The 20,578-nt window shown below is 42.4% G+C and overlaps 11 protein-coding genes across 11 annotated transcripts; 7 read left to right on the forward strand and 4 right to left on the reverse strand.

Annotated features, from left to right (window-relative positions):
- Window positions 1–638: 638 nt before the first annotated feature.
- Window positions 639–4,623, forward strand: SAMD00019534_012050 (hypothetical protein; the record flags this gene model as incomplete). Its single annotated transcript, XM_012903172.1, has 6 exons — window positions 639–734; window positions 814–1,131; window positions 1,214–1,542; window positions 1,628–1,717; window positions 1,813–1,924; window positions 1,990–4,623. The coding sequence occupies 6 exons, from the start codon at window positions 639–641 to the stop codon at window positions 4,621–4,623; spliced, it is 3,579 nt and encodes a 1,192-aa protein (XP_012758626.1).
- Window positions 4,624–4,704: 81 nt separating this feature from the next.
- On the forward strand, window positions 4,705–4,884 carry SAMD00019534_012060 (hypothetical protein; the record flags this gene model as incomplete). Its single annotated transcript, XM_012903173.1, has 1 exon — window positions 4,705–4,884. A coding segment is annotated over one exon (180 nt), but the record flags the coding sequence as incomplete, so codon positions are not given.
- A 909-nt stretch (window positions 4,885–5,793) lies between these two features.
- SAMD00019534_012070 (hypothetical protein) lies at window positions 5,794–6,696 on the forward strand (the record flags this gene model as incomplete). Its single annotated transcript, XM_012903174.1, has 1 exon — window positions 5,794–6,696. A coding segment is annotated over one exon (903 nt), but the record flags the coding sequence as incomplete, so codon positions are not given.
- A 513-nt stretch (window positions 6,697–7,209) lies between these two features.
- SAMD00019534_012080 (hypothetical protein) lies at window positions 7,210–9,794 on the forward strand (the record flags this gene model as incomplete). Its single annotated transcript, XM_012903175.1, has 8 exons — window positions 7,210–7,391; window positions 7,476–7,632; window positions 7,708–8,442; window positions 8,506–8,577; window positions 8,664–8,809; window positions 8,885–9,311; window positions 9,388–9,481; window positions 9,553–9,794. 8 exons carry the CDS (start codon window positions 7,210–7,212, stop codon window positions 9,792–9,794), a joined length of 2,055 nt encoding a protein of 684 aa, XP_012758629.1.
- Window positions 9,763–10,180, reverse strand: SAMD00019534_012090 (hypothetical protein; the record flags this gene model as incomplete). Its single annotated transcript, XM_012903176.1, has 2 exons — window positions 9,763–9,978; window positions 10,046–10,180. 2 exons carry the CDS (start codon window positions 10,178–10,180, stop codon window positions 9,763–9,765), a joined length of 351 nt encoding a protein of 116 aa, XP_012758630.1.
- A 235-nt stretch (window positions 10,181–10,415) lies between these two features.
- SAMD00019534_012100 (hypothetical protein) lies at window positions 10,416–11,639 on the forward strand (the record flags this gene model as incomplete). Its single annotated transcript, XM_012903177.1, has 2 exons — window positions 10,416–11,293; window positions 11,351–11,639. Coding segments are annotated over 2 exons (1,167 nt in total), but the record flags the coding sequence as incomplete, so codon positions are not given.
- A 49-nt stretch (window positions 11,640–11,688) lies between these two features.
- Window positions 11,689–12,753, reverse strand: SAMD00019534_012110 (hypothetical protein; the record flags this gene model as incomplete). Its single annotated transcript, XM_012903178.1, has 1 exon — window positions 11,689–12,753. A coding segment is annotated over one exon (1,065 nt), but the record flags the coding sequence as incomplete, so codon positions are not given.
- Window positions 12,754–12,938: 185 nt separating this feature from the next.
- SAMD00019534_012120 (hypothetical protein) lies at window positions 12,939–13,549 on the reverse strand (the record flags this gene model as incomplete). The annotated part of the gene is made up of 3 exons (XM_012903179.1): window positions 12,939–13,022; window positions 13,088–13,416; window positions 13,480–13,549. 3 exons carry the CDS (start codon window positions 13,547–13,549, stop codon window positions 12,939–12,941), a joined length of 483 nt encoding a protein of 160 aa, XP_012758633.1.
- Window positions 13,550–14,224: 675 nt separating this feature from the next.
- On the forward strand, window positions 14,225–15,962 carry SAMD00019534_012130 (hypothetical protein; the record flags this gene model as incomplete). The annotated part of the gene is made up of 3 exons (XM_012903180.1): window positions 14,225–14,390; window positions 14,463–14,694; window positions 14,783–15,962. Coding segments are annotated over 3 exons (1,578 nt in total), but the record flags the coding sequence as incomplete, so codon positions are not given.
- A 2,122-nt stretch (window positions 15,963–18,084) lies between these two features.
- Window positions 18,085–19,092, reverse strand: SAMD00019534_012140 (hypothetical protein; the record flags this gene model as incomplete). Its single annotated transcript, XM_012903181.1, has 3 exons — window positions 18,085–18,177; window positions 18,279–18,829; window positions 18,921–19,092. The coding sequence occupies 3 exons, from the start codon at window positions 19,090–19,092 to the stop codon at window positions 18,085–18,087; spliced, it is 816 nt and encodes a 271-aa protein (XP_012758635.1).
- Window positions 19,093–19,954: 862 nt separating this feature from the next.
- On the forward strand, window positions 19,955–20,480 carry SAMD00019534_012150 (hypothetical protein; the record flags this gene model as incomplete). Its single annotated transcript, XM_012903182.1, has 2 exons — window positions 19,955–20,262; window positions 20,345–20,480. 2 exons carry the CDS (start codon window positions 19,955–19,957, stop codon window positions 20,478–20,480), a joined length of 444 nt encoding a protein of 147 aa, XP_012758636.1.
- Between the last annotated feature and the right edge of the window lie 98 nt (window positions 20,481–20,578).

Below are 20,578 nucleotides of genomic sequence, written 5' to 3' on the forward strand. Positions count from 1 at the left end.
TTTATGTATCTATATCTACAAACTAGTTAGATTAGGGCAAGGGTAAGGGTTGAAGTGATCCATTCGTCTTGACCTCCCTCTCTTTCTTTCAGAATTTATTTTATTTTTATTTATTTTGAAGTTTTTGGTTGGTTTTTTTGTTGAACAACTTCTCTCTCTCACTCTAGCTAGCTCACTCAACTCATCTTTGTGTTCTTGAACTTAACTTGCAACTCACTCACTCAATAACAATACTAAACTTAATATTCTTTATTGACATCATTCATTATCATTGTTGTGTGTGGCTACATATATACCATACCAATCAATCATATCAATCGAGTCAGTCAAGGTTTCAGAGAAGCATCGTCATCACATAAACAAAGAAAAAAGAGGACGGAAGGAAGTCACCTATCATCGCACCACCTGGATAGTTCATTCCCATTCATTCATTCATTCATTCAATCAAACAAACACAATTGCAGTCAATCAAAGGGTCATCATTCATTATCGTTTGAACAACAACAACAAGAAGCAACAACAACAACAGCAGAAGCCTGTGTGTGAAGTGATATAGATAGAGAAAAGAAAAAAGAGTTATAAACAACTGTTGTAGAGTTTGAAGAGAACACCAACAACAATATAACAACGACAACAAGATGTCAGACGAAGATGAAGAGAACTTATGTCCTCTCTGTGTCAATAATATGTCAAAGGACGACAGAAAGTTTAAGCCTTGTCCTTGTGGATATCAGGTAGGTTTGAAGATCATCGATTGATTGAACGAACTTGAACAAGTACTCATTCATATACACTCATTCATTTAATCATTAGATATGTGTATTCTGTTTAGAACGTATCAATGACACAGACAAGAGATGTCCAGCATGTCGTAAGCCTTATGATGCAGAGCACTACTCCTATCTGTCCGACTCGGAGGAGGAGGAAGAGGAGGAGAGTGAGGACGAGCGAAGAGGCCGCAGCGGCAGCTATAGATACAAGTCATCGAATCAATTGCAATCGAGCACATCGAGCTCAGGATCTGGTGCAACAAACTCACTCGATCCCAAGAGGCAACTCAACACCGTCAGGGTGATACAGCGCAACCTAGTCTACGTCACCAACCTAGCACTAAGTGTTGCCAAGCCAGAGGTATGTTGTACTCACCTTCATTCATTGATTGATTGATTGATTGAATGAATGACTAACTAACTCTTTGTTGATGTGATCATAGACCCTGAAGAAGAACGAATACTTTGGTCAGTACGGCAAGATAATGAAGGTCGTCATCAATAAGAATCATATATACAACGTCAACTCGCCTCATGGCGCATGTGTCAGCGCCTACATCACATATCAGAGGAAAGAGGACGCCTCGACCGCTATTCAAGCGATCGATGGTCTCACAATTGAGGGCCGAACCTTGAGGGCCTCGTTCGGAACAACAAAGTACTGTTCATATTTCCTTCGCAAGCTTACGTGTAATAATCCCGATTGCATGTATCTCCATGAGTGGGGACAGGAGGACGACAGCTATTCTAAAGAGGACATTGCTGGACTAAGGTATGTATCAACAGACGTACGAACGTGTCGTACATCATTGTCATTGATTGTGCCGACCAACAACACTAACAACGTGCGCGTGCAGCAAACAACATCACAGTCATGCAGAAGCCAACCAAACTACATCGACTCCATCCCTGTCTACGTCCACTCAATCCACAACATCAAGTTATAAGTATGTTTGTTCAGGGTCACTCAATCAATCAATCAACGATCACTTACTTACTCACTCACTCAATCACTCGATCACTCGCACATACAATAACAAAGGAAACCACTTACAACTTCAACGCCTGGATGGAAAGAGTCGTCTTCTTCCGTGCCATTATCATCGACACCTCCCGCCAACTCTTTAAATTCTTCGAGTTCCACTCTTCCGACTGTAAGTACTCTTATACCGTCATGATACTTGTGCACAATGTTAACTCATTGCTGACAATGACTTAGAAAACATGGAATATCACCAATAGTTCGTCATCGACGACACTGAATCCACTGGAGTGGCCATCGGCGGCAGATTCGCTTACAATGACCTCATCATCGTCGCCCCCACCACCACCTCTGAACAAGTCGCAGGAGCGAGTGCTGCCAGTGACTGCATCCTGGGGCTCAGGAGTCAAGGCGTCCAGACAGATCAGCTCGTCCGAACCCAGCGAGGTGCCCGAGCAACAGCCCTTCCCACCCCTGTCCTCATCATTTACAAATATACCAATCACCGTGGTCACGCCCAAGACAAAGAAGGATAAGAGTGCCGCCGCCCAACTCAACACCTCCTCGCCAGTCCAATCAACTACTCTACAGCAACAACAGCAGCAACAGCAACAACAACAGTTACAGCAACAAAAGGAGAGAGAGCAACGCGAGAGAGAGCAACAGCAACAACGTGAGAAGGAGCAACGTGAAAAGGAACAGCGTGAGCGTGAGATGCAACTGGAGAGGGAGCAACAAGAGAGAGAGCAACGCGAGAAGGAACAGCGTGAGAAGGAGCAGAGAGAGAAGGAACAACGCGAGAAGGAACAGCGCGAAAAGGAACAGCGTGAGAAGGAGCAACGTGAGAAGGAGCAACGTGAGAAGGAGCAGAGAGAGAAGGAGCAGCGCGAAAAGGAGCAGCGTGAGAAGGAGCAGAGAGAAAATGAACAACGCGAGTTGGAAGAGAAGATGGCAAAGGAGAAGCAGAAGCAGCAACAAAGACAACAACAAGCTGCCACCGCACAAAAGTCAAAGACCATATCGATCGACAACAAGTATGTCAATGGCGGCGAGCCGATCGCTAGCTGGGAGGGCCTGATCCCCGACGACCAGCAGTCCGACGTCAGCTTTGACTGGCTCCCACTCAAGGGCAACAGCCCACAGTCGTCCAAGATGATCGACCTCCTCATCTCGGAGCAGCAGCGCTCGGAGCAGCGCAGGAAGACATCGCGCTTCGGCTTTGCCAAGGACAAGGAGAGCAGCACCGGCGGCATTGGCAGCGGCAGCACCGGTGGCTTCCCGGTCTCCAACATGCCCACGTCACCTGTGATCACACCCGACTCGTTCCTGTCGTTCAAGAGCGACTCTGTTACCCCACCCGCCCACCACCTGCTTGGTAGCAACAACAACAATCCGATATACAACTTTAGCAACAACGATGGCTCCAACGAATCGTTTATGAACGCTGGCCACTTCACCCCGATGCCAGGCGACATGAACAACCTGCACCTCGGCAACTCTGCCTCCAACACGCCGATTTCCAACATGAACAACAACAACTCGATCGAAGACTCACAGCAGTTGTTCCGTTCGTTGTTCCCCTCGATCAACATCAAGTTCTCACAAAACAGCAACAACAACATGCAACAGCAACAGCTACAGCAGTCCAACGAATCCAAGGCCATGTTCCAACAACAGGACCCCTCCTCTGGCCTCGAGCAATATAGCAATTGGAAGCCTCCTGGATTTGGTCCCAACCTGCGCAAGTCTGGCACAACCGGCACCGTTTCCCCGCCACCAGGATTCGTCAACATGCCCCCTGGCCTTGGCATTGGCATGGACATCCCCAAGCCCCCACCTGGCTTCCTTTCGACGCCGCCACCCCCAGGCTTCATGGGCCAGACCCCGCCTCCAGGCTTCTCCACACTCCTGAAACCACCTGCCGTCGTCGAGGACGATCTCGACTCGCTGGACAAGAAGGACAAGAAGAAGGATGTGCGAAAGGTTAAGAAGGACAAGCTGAGGTCAGAGATGGACATGACGGAGCTTCAGCAACAACAGCAGCAACAGCAGCAACAGCAGCAGCAACAACAGTTACAACAACATCAGCAACAACAACAGCAACAGCAACTCCAACAACTACAACATCAACAACTGTTACAAATGCAACTTTTACAACAACAACAACAGCAGCAGCAACATCCCAACCTCCACCTTTTACTCCAACAGCAGCAACAACAGCAGCAGCAGCAACAGCAGCCAGTCAAGCGCGTCGAGGACCTCTTCCTGAACCTTGGATTGCAGCCCAACCAAGCCAACCCGATGGGCGCTGCTGGCCCTGTGCCCCTTTTCAACCCGTATCTGATGCAACCGCCTCACATTAAACAACCGCCACCTCAACAACAACAGCAACAACAACAACAACAACCTCCGATGCCACTCCCCTTCCCCTACACCTTTTCCAACAGCTTTCCCCACCTCGGCGCCCCACTGCCACCCAGCAATAGTGTTCCACCTCCAGGCATACCCTTTAACTTATTAAACCAACAACAACAACAGCAACAACTTCAACAACTACAACAGCAGCAGCAACAGAAGCAACAACTGAACAACTCCAATCCCAACATCAACAAGACAAGCTTTGTCGACTTTTTCAACCAGTTTGATCAGCAGCAGCAACAACAACTGTTGCAGCAGCAGCAGCAACATCAGCAACAGCAGCAGCAGCCACAACAACAACAACAACAGGTTGGATATGCGTCGGCCATCAAGGGTAGCGCAGAGGCACTGGAGCAACAGATTGCCAATGCCACCAAGGAGTTGAAAGATATGGACAATGCCTGGCAACAAACAAAACTTAGAAACAACAACAGTCAAGCCTATTACCGATAGGACACACATACGCTCGTATACACACATGGGTCTGGCTGGCTGTCGACATTGCTGATTTCAAATGATTGATTGATTGGATGTATGGATGGATGGACGACACACTATCCACCATCATCATCATCGTTATCATCAACATCAGCATCAACATCATACACACACACCAACTCATACTCATACATCAATCCAACTTACTACTACTACTACACATACATACAACCCAATCCAAGATATAGAACACCTAATAAACACCTTATAGATAAACATCCATCATTGTTCTCTCCATCCACATTATTATTATTAATAATAATTAGATATTGGTTGGCAAGTCTTCAGATTCAATGAACATCAACACGAAGTGTGCTGGATGATGATCGATTGATTGTATTATCTCCAGAATTATTATTATAATTCTACTTATTATTATTATTATTATTATTATTATTCTTTATTGATACCAGTAATAATGATAAGATGCTCGGCTACACAACTTCATCACCAATCGATCAATCTCTGTATTCACACTCCTCCCCGATTGTTCGGCATTAATCTTACAACACCACATATTTAATTATGTTGATCATGGTGATGACGTTGGCTGGATAGGCAGACAATTAACTTTGATTGATTGATTGATTGATTGATTGTTCCAGACGAATGTGATGTCACCAACACACTCAAAGTGTCAATTAAAACACACATTTAGATCACTCATACACGTGATCACTTCACTTCGCACACACTCAGCCAATCACTACGCCCCACACTCTAGAAATGTGATCAGTAATTAGGACATCAGGATATGTCACAAGACAATGTGAAAGGTTGTGCAAATGAACTATACTACATCCTCCCTTATATTTAGTTCTTTGTCGGCCGTATTGATCATTACTCTTGATTGATTGATTGATTGTATACACATACATACATACCAATTTGATAAGGATGGAATCCAATGATGTATTCTTGATGTCCATCTTATATCGCCAGACTCGCTAATATGGGCACTTGTCAATCAATCAATAAGTGAGTATATATGTCTGTGTTGGAGCTGTATTGCACTTCGTACATCTAATCAATCATTAATTATTGATAGACATCCAATCAATCATTATCAATAATATCCAATCAAACATATAATTATCTGGATAATTAATAATAATAATTTGAAGAATGAATAATAATATATCATCCTGTTGTCTATTATTAGTATTGTTAATAGCATGTAGCACTATTATGGTGACTGCTGAGCTTGATGGCTCAGCCACCTACTACCTATACACAAAGACCAAGTCCAAATGTTCAGATGATTCCAAGACATGCGCAAGGTACTTCTTCCGAGAGCTCAACTCCGTGCTGGACTGGATCCCCGTCATCAACATCGAATATGAAGCGCGTCTCAACTCATCGCTAGTGGCCAGTGCCGCGGACAAGACAGTGATCGCGCTCGGATTCTTTAAAGAGATGAGTATCGGTGGCGACCCATTCCGATCGTTCAAGATGATCCACGCCTTTAGATTGATGCCACAGATTGCAAACTCCACCATTCCTCCCGACACTGGCGTGTTCTTCACGATGACTGGTGGCGAGTCGCCGGGCTCCAAGTGCAAGAACTGTTACGCGGGCACACAGCTCAACAGCAAGACCAACACAGTGTCCTACGTCAACGTGACCAACCCTTACGACAAGATTGCCACTCTGGACAAGACGTGGCTCGAGTTCACCTTGACGCAGGGTCTGCCCATGACATCGGTGCTAAGCATTGGCCAGGACAAGAAGACCAAGAGGAACATCTTGCTCGGTATCTATATCAATGTGCAGGATCCGGACCAGCCATGCCAGAACAATGACCCGGTGTATTGTCCAGATGGTGAGATGGCAGTGTTCCATCGTGATCCAAGGAGATGCTACGTCAGTGACAAATGTGTCAAGGCTGGCAAGTGTGCCAAGGCTACCACCGCCAAATGTCCGACCAACTACCGTCTCACCAGCTTCCCAGCCCTGCCAGATGGTTGTCTCAAGCACTTTTGTGAGCCCAACTTCTTGGTCAAGACTGCATACAAAGTACTAAATCATTAATGATCATCGCGACCCCCGTCCTCTCTCACTCTCTGACACTCTAAACATGTACTTACTTGTATAACCTATTAATAAATATCTATTCTTTCTTTGTGTACTTTTATACACAAAGTGAATGAATGAATGGATGAATGATTGGTGCACCAAAACAAGTGGGTTGTGTTTCGAACGAATGGTCACCTGACTTTGTCATCTTTGCCAAAGACCCAGATTCTCAAGACAAGATTAACTTGAATGTTGAGCCAAACTAAAATACTTTGGTCAATCTTATTGTTGTTGACTCATTCACATCATAACTATTAGTGTATATATTTATATAATAGATATATAGTTAGATATATATATATAGATAGGATGGATGAACGAACACACTTACTGAAAGGTGTTACGTCAATCGATAAATATGATCCATTACAATATAACAGTAATAGTAATGATGATGATCCATTAGCAGTAGCATCATCATCTACAAATAATGTAAACGATGATACATTTAATTATGATACTATGATGACGACTACGACTACTACAACAACAACAACATCGACATATAATGCATTACAAGACAATGATATTGGAACATCAAGTAGTATTATACAACAACAACAATATGATCAATCATCACCATTATCAAGCTCACAAGAAATATCGAATTACCCTGCAGACCCAACAATAAGCGAAGGATTGGAGGCGTATGTTCACCTACTCTTTAGTCCATGTCCCAATCACAATCAATCACTAACTCCATACTCACTTATTCAATCAATCAATGACAGTACATATTGGTTGATGAAGAAGAGACAATGGTCAAGACTACGAAGAGGAACATTCTCAAACGAAAAGAGAGGCTTCTCATTGCCATGGTTGATACTCTTCCTTGTACTATACAGCGCATATCTATGTCTTCAGTTGTTTGAGTTTGACAGAGTACAGGTATGTCTTTGGATCATTCAATCATTCAATCATTCAATCGATTGATCAATCACTAACCTCAATGACGTATCCTAGGGCTTCATATTGGAGTTCATATTGATGGGATTCATCTCTGTGTCAATGGGACTTATTGTACCGCGATTCACTTGGATTGTACGAACACTCTTCTTGGAGGCGTACGCTACACTCTATCTATTCTTCATCTTTGATCTGTACTACAAGAAACAGTACTACATTCCCCTGGTCATCCTGGGAGGCATTGCTTTGATCTTTACGATCGCCTGCTTCTTCATCTACCCTTTGATCCAGCAATGCATATTCAACATCACAGGCGCACTCACTGTGCACAAGGTCCGAGGCGAGGCCAATCGATACACGATCAACGAGCGCACTTGCTATGGCAGACAAACCACTTGCATTTACGAAGGACCGCTCGTGGATGGAATGCCAGAGGGCACGGGCACGTGGATGGACACCACCTACCAGGGCGAGCTATTGTCTGGCCTCTGGGAGAAGGGCATCCCGCTCGGACCCTTTGAAAGCATGGAGAATGACACTCGCTCACTACTAGTCAATCTCAGGATAGTGTATGGTACCAATGGAGGTGGCAAGACATGGCTGGACCGTGTGCCTCTGCACACTGGTGTGGCTGGTGTCGAGTGCTGTGTCTCTGGTCACTTCTTCAAGGGTTATCCCAAGGTGGACATGATCAAAGGACCAGACAATTGTCAATGTGGCAAGCAATGTACATGTATCCGTGCTCTGTTTGAGAACAGAAGTTATAGACATATAGATGATGATAAGACCATCGTAAGTACACACCCTTTGAAATGAGTCCATTCAATCAATCACTAACCATTCCTCCACTCAAAGACCTCTGTTGTAGTTTCAGTCGATAGGAAGCATGATACATTGGTGGTGTCAGGACATAAACCAAAGTTTGATGTAAGTTCAACATCCGTCATCATGATCAACTCGTGAATAAGAGTGACTCAACTCCTCCTCCATTCAATTCCTATCATTTCCTTTAGAAACAAACATCGATCACCATTGACCTCACCAGCTACAGACCAAAGAAGAGCCTAACATTTGATGAGAATTGGATATCCAGTCAATCGAATGAAGGTCTCCTATTCATCCACGGTTATGATCATGACCTCAAAGATGCCATAAAGAGGTATGTGATGGACACGATCAATCAATCAATCAATAATCTTACACTCACTCACCTTAATCAATCAATCAAACATAGATTCGCACAATTCCTTGCACTTGGACACTTCCCCAACTATCTGAAACCATTTGTATTCAATTGGCCATCGTCAACCAGCTCATTGTTGTATTGGTGCGCTCATTCAATTGCTTCGGACAATGACAATCACAGAGATCTCCAAAAGTTCATCGAGAGTTTGGGACATGCTGGCATACGCACGCTTCATGTCATGTGCCATAGTATGGGCTCAAGATTCTTCCTGCGATCATTCTCCAAGGTCAAGAAGGCGTTTGGAAAGCGCACTATGTTAAGTCCACGTGCAAGCATGGACAACACACCAGTACACAAGACACTCAAACAATCATCGCCAATGGACAAGAACAAAATATCACTCACCAACCTTATCCTACTCAATCCAGACTATGAGATTGAGACTTTCAAGAATGACTATGATGAGTTGAGAACTGTAAGTAACAAGTTTGTTGTCGATGTTGTCTCGTCAAGTGGACTGACAGACTGACTGACACGACCTACCTCTCCAGTATTGCTCCAACATCACTATTTATGCGGATCACAGGGACATGGCAATCAAGATGGCATTCAAGATGTTACAAAAACAGAACCTCGGTAACAATAGTATGTTGAACATTAATGATTGATTGATTGAATGGACATGACTAACTGACCTATCTATCAATAATATAAAGTCCGACCAATTAGTGATGTTAGAGGTTTACCATTGGATGTGGATATCGTGGACACTGGTGACTTAGATAGTAACATGTCAGAGAGACATCACTCATTCTTTAATATCAATAGGCTGATGGTGGATGACCTGCACGACCTCATCGTCACTGGCAAGCGAGCCGAGGAGCGCACTTCGCGACTTAAGAAGGTGCATGACGTCTACAGGTTCTCTATTCTCCCCTCTTCTGTAGTTGTTGTGTAACAAACTCATAGATATAGTTCTTCTTCTTTTGTTTGTACCGCAGACTACTGGTATATCTCAAGTCAACAGTGCGCCAAGCATACAAGTCTGTGTACCAGTCCTCTTGTGGATAGTTTGGCTCGGCCAGATCACAATCAAAGAATGTCGCCCATGGTCTTGTGTGATATATATCATTACAGCAATCCTATATTACAACAATAATATTAATTGTTAATACTACTTCTACAATCAATCAATCGAATAATACTTACTCCTGTACAATTCTGACCATGTGTTGCCATCACAAGTACACCAGATGATGATGAGTTCCAATCAATCGACAACAATGTTACGGACACTAATAATATACATGATACCAATACTCTTTGAGATATATAGTTATTCATTTAGTTAAAGTTTGGATTTACATTGATTGATAGTGTGATCATGTGATCCAGTGAGATAATGACCACACTCGGTCACACACTAACACTATCCAGGGTTAAGATCAGAGAGATCAGTGTTAGTGTTCCAGAGACTGACTGGTAAACTAAAAAATCTCTGTTTGTCCAACAACAATCACTTTGTCATCTTTTGAATGAACTAAACAAGATAGATACATAGTCTATGGATCGTCGATCACTCAATGTTCGTCATCCAAACAACACCTCATCACTATGGACACTCTTGATGGCTTGCATAATAGCATCATTGCTATTGATCATCATGCTCAATATCAATATGAACACTGGTGACACTCAACATTTTACCTCAACATCATCGACACCGACATCGACATCGACATCAAGCAAACAGCAACAACATCAACCTCAACATGAAGAACAAAGACTTGAAAGGAAAAGGATCAATGAACTTGAGAAGAATACTTTGTTCCAAAGAGTGCTTGATGAGGTGAATAGAGAGTCAAAGTTGGTATCACCATCCACTCAGTATGCAGCCATACCAATGAATGATCACTTGACACTCGATCCAATAATTGATCAATCATTGCTCAATGATACTACATGGAAGCTCAACTCAACTCTTAATCCATTCCTCCTTGGCAAACCATTGATCTTCATTCACATTCCAAAGACAGGTGGTACATCATTGGCCTTGCAATTCGAGCGCAATGAAGTCCGCGGCAAGTTCAGACATTACTGGTCACATCCAGCAATCGATGACCTAAGATCACTTGGAGACATTGATACAGTGTTTGGTCATGTTCGTTATGGTCTACACTTCTACTACCAATCACTCAAGAAGAAGCAGAATGGTTCAGCATCATCATTGAACTCTTACTCATATATGACCATGTTTAGGGAGCCTGTGGACAGAGTAGTATCACATTATTATTATCATCGACAATATGGACTTGCACTCAACTACACTCTTGACGAATGGATACGTCGGAGTCCAATGGCAAACAATGGACAAGCAAGAATACTATGTGGAACAGACGTATTTATATCCAATCATGAAAAAGACATTGAACAATGTGCATTGCATCACTTGAAGTAGTAAGTCAAGCCAACAAGTGATGACCATGGAATATACCACTGTCTAACTCATACAAGTTCATTCAAGTTCATAGGTATAACAGAGAGGTTCGCCGAGTCTTTGGCATTGCTTACTCATTACGCTGGGTTCCAGAGAGTTGAATATCAAAGGTCTAATCAAGGAAAGCAACGACCTCAATCACTTGATGGTATACCATTGGCAACGATAGAGGAGATCAAACAAAGGAATAGCATTGACATAATGCTTTACCAATTGGCGATGGAGATATTTGACCAACAAGTGGACGCAGTTGGAAGGTCATTCATTCAAAAGGAAGTTGAACAATTGGAAAGATCCCAAGACTTTGATTGAGCGAGCGAATGATTGAATATACAATAGAGTTGGTTCACATTTATTCTTTGATGTCTCCAATACCATCTCCATAGATGGCAAATTGCTTCTCGTCCTCTGGAAGATTGGGCGAGTCGTAGATCTTGCAGATTCTGTTCTCTCCTTTACCCTTGCGCAGTGATAGTCTGGTGGTGGAGGCGTGTGCAATGATGTGTCCACCGATTGGCTTGTTTGGGTTGGGATTGAACATGGCACCTCCATCGACTGATGCCACAACTTGGTTGGTGATGACGACGGCCACTCCAAACTCATCGGCCAAACGTTGAAGTGCTCTGAGGAAGCGAGCAAGATGTCTCTGACGATCGGACAGCTCACCTCTGCCACTGTAGTCGGTCCTGTACAATGATGTGGCACTGTCTACGATGAGCAGTACGTAGCGGGCCTCTGACATCATTGCTGAGGCTTGTATCAGCAGTTGCATTTGGTGATCAGAGTTGTAGGCACGGGCATAAGCGACATTGTCGAGCACGTGTTCACCATTGAGGTTGTATCGTTCGGCGATGGCCAGCAGTCTCTCGGGACGGAATGTTCCTTCGGTATCAATATACAGTGCACGTCCCTCGCCACCACCTTGCGTGAGGGACAGTTGACAAGTGACGCACAGTGTGTGGCAGATTTGCGTCTTGCCAGTTCTGAACTCTCCAAAGATCTCTGTGATTGAGCCAGTCTCGAAACCACCGTCTAGCAGACTGTCAAGCTCCTTTGAGCCCGTTCTGATTTGGATGATTTGCTTTCTCTGTGAGTTGAAGTCGGTGGCGCTGACAAAGCCCATTGGTACCAGCTTGGCAGCCTCAGCCAACAACTTGTCGGCCTTTGGCTCAGAGATGTTCTTGATGGCGCACAGTGTCTTCTTGGTGGAGAATGCGATGGCTTGGACGGTGTTGAGGCCTGCTTCGGCCAACTTCTTCAGATCGGCAGATGTAATACCATTGACTTCCAATTTAGACAATGGGATTGGTCCACCAGCGTCCTCCTCTTCCTCCTCTTGTTGTTCAGTTGCCTCAACATCAACAGCTTGTTCCTCCTCCTCATCTTCGCGTTGTCTTTGTCTTGATGCCATTATATTAATATATTATTGTTTGTGTGTGTGTATGTTGATTGAGATAATAATAAAGTAAACTCAAAATTTTGTGGGTATTTGATCCTCACCATGTCCACTTTTTACCGCGAAATCAACGATTTCGAAGAAACTCAAAACTCATAATCTTGAGCAAGGGCAAGGGTAAGGCAAGGATATTGCAATATCCTTGCATTTTAATGAAGACTTGTATGCCCTTTGATGTCATCCACGACTTGTTCAAACTCTTTGAAACTATTTACAATGTCTACTGCCTTTGTCTGATCAGATGATAACAGCCAGGTTAGTACTATACTTGGTTGTCCTTGCTGTATCTCTCTCTTACCTTACACACATCTGGATACTCATTCATCTCGTTGAGCGTTGGTTTCAAACCTTGTATCAGTGCTCCAAACTTATTATGGAACTCTAACATTATGTTTAGAATAAACTTTTCAATCTCCTCTTCGTTACCAGCCTGCTCCTCGTGGAACACAGACACTGTGATCAAGTCCTCCTTCTCACTGGACATTCTTATTGGTGCCACCCTCTTGGTTGACGATGGCGATGAATGATGTCGAAGTTTGGCACAAGACATTGATTGGTTCAATGATGCCGCTGACATTGATGCCTGATTAAATATAGTTGGATTCTCAAACAGAACATTCCTAACATCTGGAAGTTGGTATTGTTGTAAGTATATTGTGATTGATCATCAACAATGATGATGACACATACGTCCAGTGTCTCCCAATTCATTGGACAGTTTATAAAAGGTTAGAACCAACTTGCATATGTTGTCAGCCATTGATGGTGAACCTGTCCACTTCCATATCTTTTCAAACAAACATATCCCTGTATTGCTATCACATACATTCAATCGAAGCAGTGACTAAGTTGATGTTGTTGACAATTAGTAAGTTAGTGTGCGCTTTGAACTTGGCATCCTCCCTGGCTAGAGTGTCGTCGCTTCATCAAACAATCAAAACAGCTATCTTGGTTCTACACATACCATTCTTTTCTAAGAGTTGGGCTACTCTCAATAAATCAGTCAATCAATCATTGATCAATCAACAATATTGTATTCTATTCTTTAGTGTGTATCACATGTGATTGATTGATTGATTGAATGAATGAATGATAGAGTGTAGCCCAACACACACACACACTTATGCTTGTGAGTATAACTCATTAGGGCAGTTCACAAGCTAGCTTGATTGAATGACGAGGGGTTACTTGAACACCTCACCACAAGTTGTTGGGGGTCTATCTTCTCCTCTTTCACTCTTTTCCAGGACCCAACACATTGTTCCTCCTATGATGCTCAAGTTGTAGCAAGTGCAAGTAAGAAGCATCGACTACGTTGTAGAAGCAATGAGTGTGGGGCAATAATAATACTCTGCAGAGTATGAATGTATGTATGAATGTCACTTATAATTCAATATCATATATTTAAAGAATATATATAAACACATAACAAATAATGAGTAGATACGAACAACAACACGGATACAAGAGGAATACTAGCGGAAGGAGTGTGGCATCGTCAAGTTTGAAGAATGAGAAACTTGGAGAGGCATGTGCTGCCAGTTTGGAGGAGTTATTAAAGTTGGAGGATAACAAACATTGTGCAGATTGTGGATCAATTGGTATGTTTGATTGATTGATTGAAAGATGATTGATGTATTGATGGAATGACTAACAATTGAACTAATTTGAAGGTCCGAGATGGGCATCAATCACATTTGGAATATTCATTTGTTTGAGATGCTCTGGAGTACATCGTTCAATCAACTCTGGACAGACTTCAAAGGTAAAGTCTATATCATTGGATAATTGGACCCCAGAATGGGTGGAGATTATGAAGAATATGGGTAATGGAAAGTCCAATGCAATCTATGAGGCATGCTTGCCACATGGCTACAGGAAGCCAGACATAAACTCTGATCCACAGTATGTAGAGACCAACCAATCAACCAATGAATATATGGACTGATGACCATAGACTCACTCTAATACTCACGCTCATCCTCTCAATAAGTTATCTTGAACACTTTATCAAGGCAAAGTATGAGAATAAGGAGTACACAATGGAGAATGCTTCTCATCATAGTAGCAGAGATAGAGATGGTGGTCATAGAAGACATAGTGGTGGTTACAATAACAACAACAACTATAATGGCAGCGGCGGCGGCGGTGGTGGACGGAACAGGAATGATGAAGAGTCACGATACAATGATCATCATAATCACAATTCATCATCAAGAGGTGGTGGAGATTCAAGAAGATTTGACAGGAATGACATGTCAAACAATATGGACAACCGTCGTGATAATGTACAGGGTAGAAGACAACATGATATCAACAGTCCGCCAGGAGCCAATGGATCAGGTGGTGGTAGTCATGGATCACAATACTCAGACTCCCGAAAGTCTACAAGTCCTTCACTAGTTGATGATGGGTTTGGATGGCCTTCAATCAACAACACTCAACATAACAATATCATTGATGGTGGCAACAACAAAATGTCGCCAATGTCTGTTGGAAACAACAATGTCAAGAACAACAACAACTTGTTTGACTTTGAGAGTGGACCACCTCTTGCTCCGATACACTCGACTCCAATGAACAATGTAAATAGTCCAATGAATCAAGGCATGAACATGAACATGAACATGAACATTGGTCAAGGAATGGGCATGAATAACTCCTCACCTATGAATCAAGGTATGAACAATCAAATGTTCAATGGAGGAGGCAACAACATGATGAACATGGGAATGAACAACCAGATGCGACAAGTCCCAATGCAGCAAGGTATGATGATGCAGCCAATGTCAATGCCAATCTCACCTTCTGTCTATGGAATGCAACCAATATCACAAATGGGTCACCAACAACAACAACAGCATATGGGTCAGCCACAGCAGATGCAGCAACAATTCATGATGCCAATGCAAATGAATGGTGGAGTAGGAGGAGTAGGAGGAGCCAACAACAGTAACTACTTCATTCCTCCGCCCAACAATCCCCAGAGACCTAACTATAGTGGTGGCGGAGATCTACTTGGTAACGCACCTACATCAAACAACAACGCCTCAATACCCAGACCATTCTCATCACTTGGTGAATTTGACAACTATTCTGATGGCGTCAGAAACATGGCACCAAGTCAACCAAGTGGCACAAAGGGGAACCAAGTCAACATTGACCTTATGTTCTAGAAAGGTACCAAACCACATACTCCGGAGTCAGGCGGAATACATCAAATTAAAAAAAAATAATCGATATATTTCCAATTTAATATTAACAAATATTTATAATTAATACTAATTAATCCTAGAGTAAAAGACTGAGGTTGTTAATATCCTCACTATCAATTGATCTACTAGAGTTTGGTACATATTGGTGTCTCAACTTCATATTCTCATCCCTCAGCTCTCGTACGTGAGCATTCAATCTCTCAACCTCCCTCTCCAAGTACTCCATCCTTGCCTTGACATCATTATGATAAGTTTTTTTCCTCAGTCTATAGCTCCTGCTTGCCAAGTTCTGTCTTGTCCTTCTGCTCACTAACTTGTTGTCTGTACTTGATTCTTCATCGTCTATTATTAGAGTTAGTAATTGTTTATGAATAAATTAATTAAGACAAATTACAGTTGTTTGACATTTGGTATCCATCATTGATTTGATCGCCTCTTTGATAGGTTAGAATAGGAGATGAGGAGTTGGATGATTTCCCTTGGTATCCATTTGGAACTGGAATCTGTTGGATTTGAGAGTTTGGAAGTTGATTTTGATTATTGGATATTAGGTGTTGTGAAGGGTGAGTATGTTGATTAAGTTGATTGGCATAGGGGTGTGGAGAAACAACTGCATGTTGCATCTTGACTTGTATTGTTGAGGGAGGTAGATGTAGTTGTGAAGATGATGGAACAATATGGTGAAGATGATGATTGTTTGGAAGAGATGAGGTGGCAGATGGTATTGGACCACATGAATCAAACAAAGTTCGATTTAACATAAATGAATGATTATGATTGTGGCTGTTATTGTTAATGATTGCCGCTACAGCAGTTGAGTTTTCATTTGTTCCAGGAAGTGGAGCCAAAGTGTAATTATTATAATTATTGTGTGGATGTTGATGGTGAATTTGGTGATGGTCGCCAGAGTGGCCAAAAGAGCTAGATGATATTGAGCTCATAGGTGTGTCCTTGAAATGATGTTGAGTTCTAGATCAAGTTGTTATTGTTGTTGTTAATAAAATAACAAGTATTATTATTTCTAAACTATCCAAACTTCTGAACATGAAAGGTAGAGGAGAGAGAACAGAAGTTGGAAACGAAACAAAGAAAAGGAGTTGTCTTGAACTAGAGGTGTCCAATGGATGGGCGTGGCTGCCTGTCGGTCAAACATTTCATGGCAAATGACAACCATACCCACCCACTTTCACGCATGTCTTCAATCAATCGACATTCACTCCTATGTTCATCACTTTCGGCATCTGTTTCAAGATACCCCTCAACACACACACACGAGCATGATAGATTCGTGTTGTAGTCTTCAGATGATGAGTGTGGTTGGACGGACAAATGAAATGCGCTAGAGTGGATCACGTGACTGAGTCACATGAGAATACGCCGACTTGTCAATCAATATGATTGATTGTTTGTTTGATCTTCCAAATGATCAACTGCAGGACGGTCCAACGCAGATCACCTATCCTCACCACCAGATCATTCTCAGATGATTTATCATTAGTGTAGCCGATTATATAATCTTAATTGTGTGTGTGTGTATGTGTTTGATTGATTGATTGATTGAATGATTGGCTATGGTATGGCATGGTAGGGTATGAGAGATTGAGGTGATTGATAAACCTAGCAATCGACCAACATTGATGTAACATTGAATTCCAATATTGACTAAACTGGTTGGAAGTTGGATTCTGCAGTGTGGATGTGGCTGTACAACGTTGTTTGGGAGGTGTCCTTCCTCCGGCTCCTTTTTTTAATTATGTTTGTGATGTTGGTTGGTTGGTAGAGGTGGTCGTGGACATTGGGATTATGACGCTATCGCATAGTTAGTTCTCTTTTTAATTATCTCGCAAGGTGGTGTGTATGTTGTTGTTTATCTGGACGGTTCATTATTGACGGATAGATTGGATTGGATTGGATTGGATTGGATGGATAGATGGATGGATAGATGGATGGATGGATGGCTGTCGCTTTCAGTCATTGCCAATCCCCCCTAATTTAACGATTGATTGTTTGATTGAATGAATGATCGACAGACCAACCAACCAATTGATTGAGTGAATGATTGAATGAATGAATGAGTGTCTTATTCGGTAGTGTTTGTAGTTGTTGAGCTGCTTCCACCTGCTGCCTCATTGTTCGTCAATGTTGTAGTTGATGGTCTTGCTTTGCCTGTTTCCTGTTGTTGTTTGACCAAACGATCAATCGGTAAATGAGTAATGATTATGTGTTAGGTATGACATGTGCACAACATGATCTATTACTATATCATCAACTTACTCTATAATAGAGTGTATCATAGGCAGGTGACTTTAAGTACTTGATAAAGACCTCAGGACCCTTCTTGGCCTCTGCCTCCAGGGACTCTTTGATGGGGTTGAGTGAGATGTCCACCTTCTCCAACTTCTCGAGTGAGCCAATCGTTGGTGGTACCCATTCGATCTTGTTATTGACGACATTGAGCACTCTGAGCTTGTTGAGCGAACCAAACTCGCCAGGGATCGATGTGATCTTGTTGTTGGAGCAGTTGAGATGCTCGAGCTCGAGACAACGCGACAGCTCAACGGGTAGCTCCGTCAGCTTGTTGAACGAGATGTGCAACTCCTTTAGCGTGGTGATCAGGCCGATCTGGCTTGTGAGCTCTGTCAACTTGTTGTAGCTCAGATCCAAAAAGTGAAGATGATTGAATGAGCCAAAGCCTCGTGGCAACGCTGGCAACTTGTTAATGCTAAGATTCAATGTCTGCAAGTTGCTAAGTTGTGTAATCTCATGAGGCAACTCCTTCAACTCATTCTGGAACAAGTTCAACAATGTCAAATTCCTCAAGTTACCTAATTTCAGTAGGTAGGTAGTATGAGTATGTTTGATTGATTGATTGATTGATTGATTGATTGATTGATTGATGTGAACATCCGCACATACCAATGGTAGTTGGCAGTCTTCTAAGCTCATTACGACTGAGGTTTAGTTTTACAAGTGAGTCGACTGATCCGATTGAGACGGGCAACTCGTGAATGCCCTTGCCGGTGAAGTCGAGCTCTGTTTCATTTGTCTCACGAGCTCTGTCGATTGCCTTTGATAGGTTAGCTCCCATTGTTATTATATAAATACAATACTAAACTGTAATATTTGTATAAGTATACTTATAAATAAATATATATGTGTTATACTAAGCGTGATTGATCGAATGGATGAGTGAACACACACACCTCGATTGGGTGAACTCAACAACACTAATCACCCAACAACAACACTTCATTTTTTTTGTTTGTTTGCTGGTTTTGAGAACAAAAGCGAGGGAAGATGCTCATACCTTTTCATTCATCGCCATCAAATATTTTGCAGTGACAAGTCTATCGAAATTTGATTTGATCACAGTAACAGGAATTGAAGAGAATGACAACACCAAGTTCCCAGTTCATCATGGTGAAATACTTTGGAATGTGACGTTTCCAACAACTACACAATATCATTCAATAATTCAATCATTAAACTTATTATCTACTTATAGGTATGTATAAACATTATAATTATTTCTTTCTTTCTTTATTACTTTTAGAAGTTTCTTTTTATAAACTGTGAGTGTGTTGATGTGAATAAGATCGGATCAACCCCCACAATAATCAACCCCCGATGATCCTACGGGTCAACTGACTCACCAAGCCCCAACCATGGTGCTGAACAAGTTCAAATGGGATTGGTGGTGGTGGAGGTGTTGCGAGGAGAAGTTGAATTCAACTTGCCAAACTTAGTTAGCTCTCACACAGGCAGACAGACAGACAGCCTTAGTTTGATTGATTTAAATGTTAAATGATAGTATCACCTTTAACTCACTCGTACACTCATTCATTCATTCAATTCATTCATTCAGACATACAGGATATCATCTCAATCATATAATATAATATATACTTATACAATTACATACATAATACAGTTAACAAATAATAATAACAATGGACGAGTTTCAGATCACAAGGAATGAGTCATGGATGAGAGAATCTCAATTCTGGCGTATATATATTGCTGGCTTGTTGTTGGCAAAGTTGGTCATACAGGTGTTGTCACCAGAGTTCCAGTATGCTTGGTTGACAGTCACAATAATGCATGCAGCAGTCACCTATTGTGGATTGCATTGGCAAAAGGGTCTACCATTCCTCTTCCACCAGGGCAAGTACTCACGTCTGACTCTCTGGGAGCAGATTGACAAGGGACAACAGTACACACCAACCAGAAAGTTCTTCACATTGGTACCAATCGTATTGTAAGTGTTGTGAAGTGCAAAGCAATGACATTGATTGATTGTTAGACCTTATCACTGACACTCACTCACTCAATCACTTTAGGTTCATGATCACATTGAATGACAATGGATATGGAGGAATACCATTCTATCTCAATGCAGTGCCAACATTCATCTTGCTGCTGGCCAAGATGCCTCAGTTGCATCGTGTCAGAATCTTTGGAATCAACAAGTATTAATGGAGTACCTTGGACCCAAGGACAAAGATACCCGAGGCCAAAGGCCCTCAACATCGTGATGAACGTAATGAATGAGCCCTGATGACACAGCGTGGAGT

Source organism: Acytostelium subglobosum (assembly GCF_000787575.1).
Source record: "Acytostelium subglobosum LB1 DNA, scaffold: scaffold2, whole genome shotgun sequence".
Classification (NCBI taxonomy): Eukaryota; Evosea; class Eumycetozoa; order Acytosteliales; family Acytosteliaceae; genus Acytostelium; species Acytostelium subglobosum.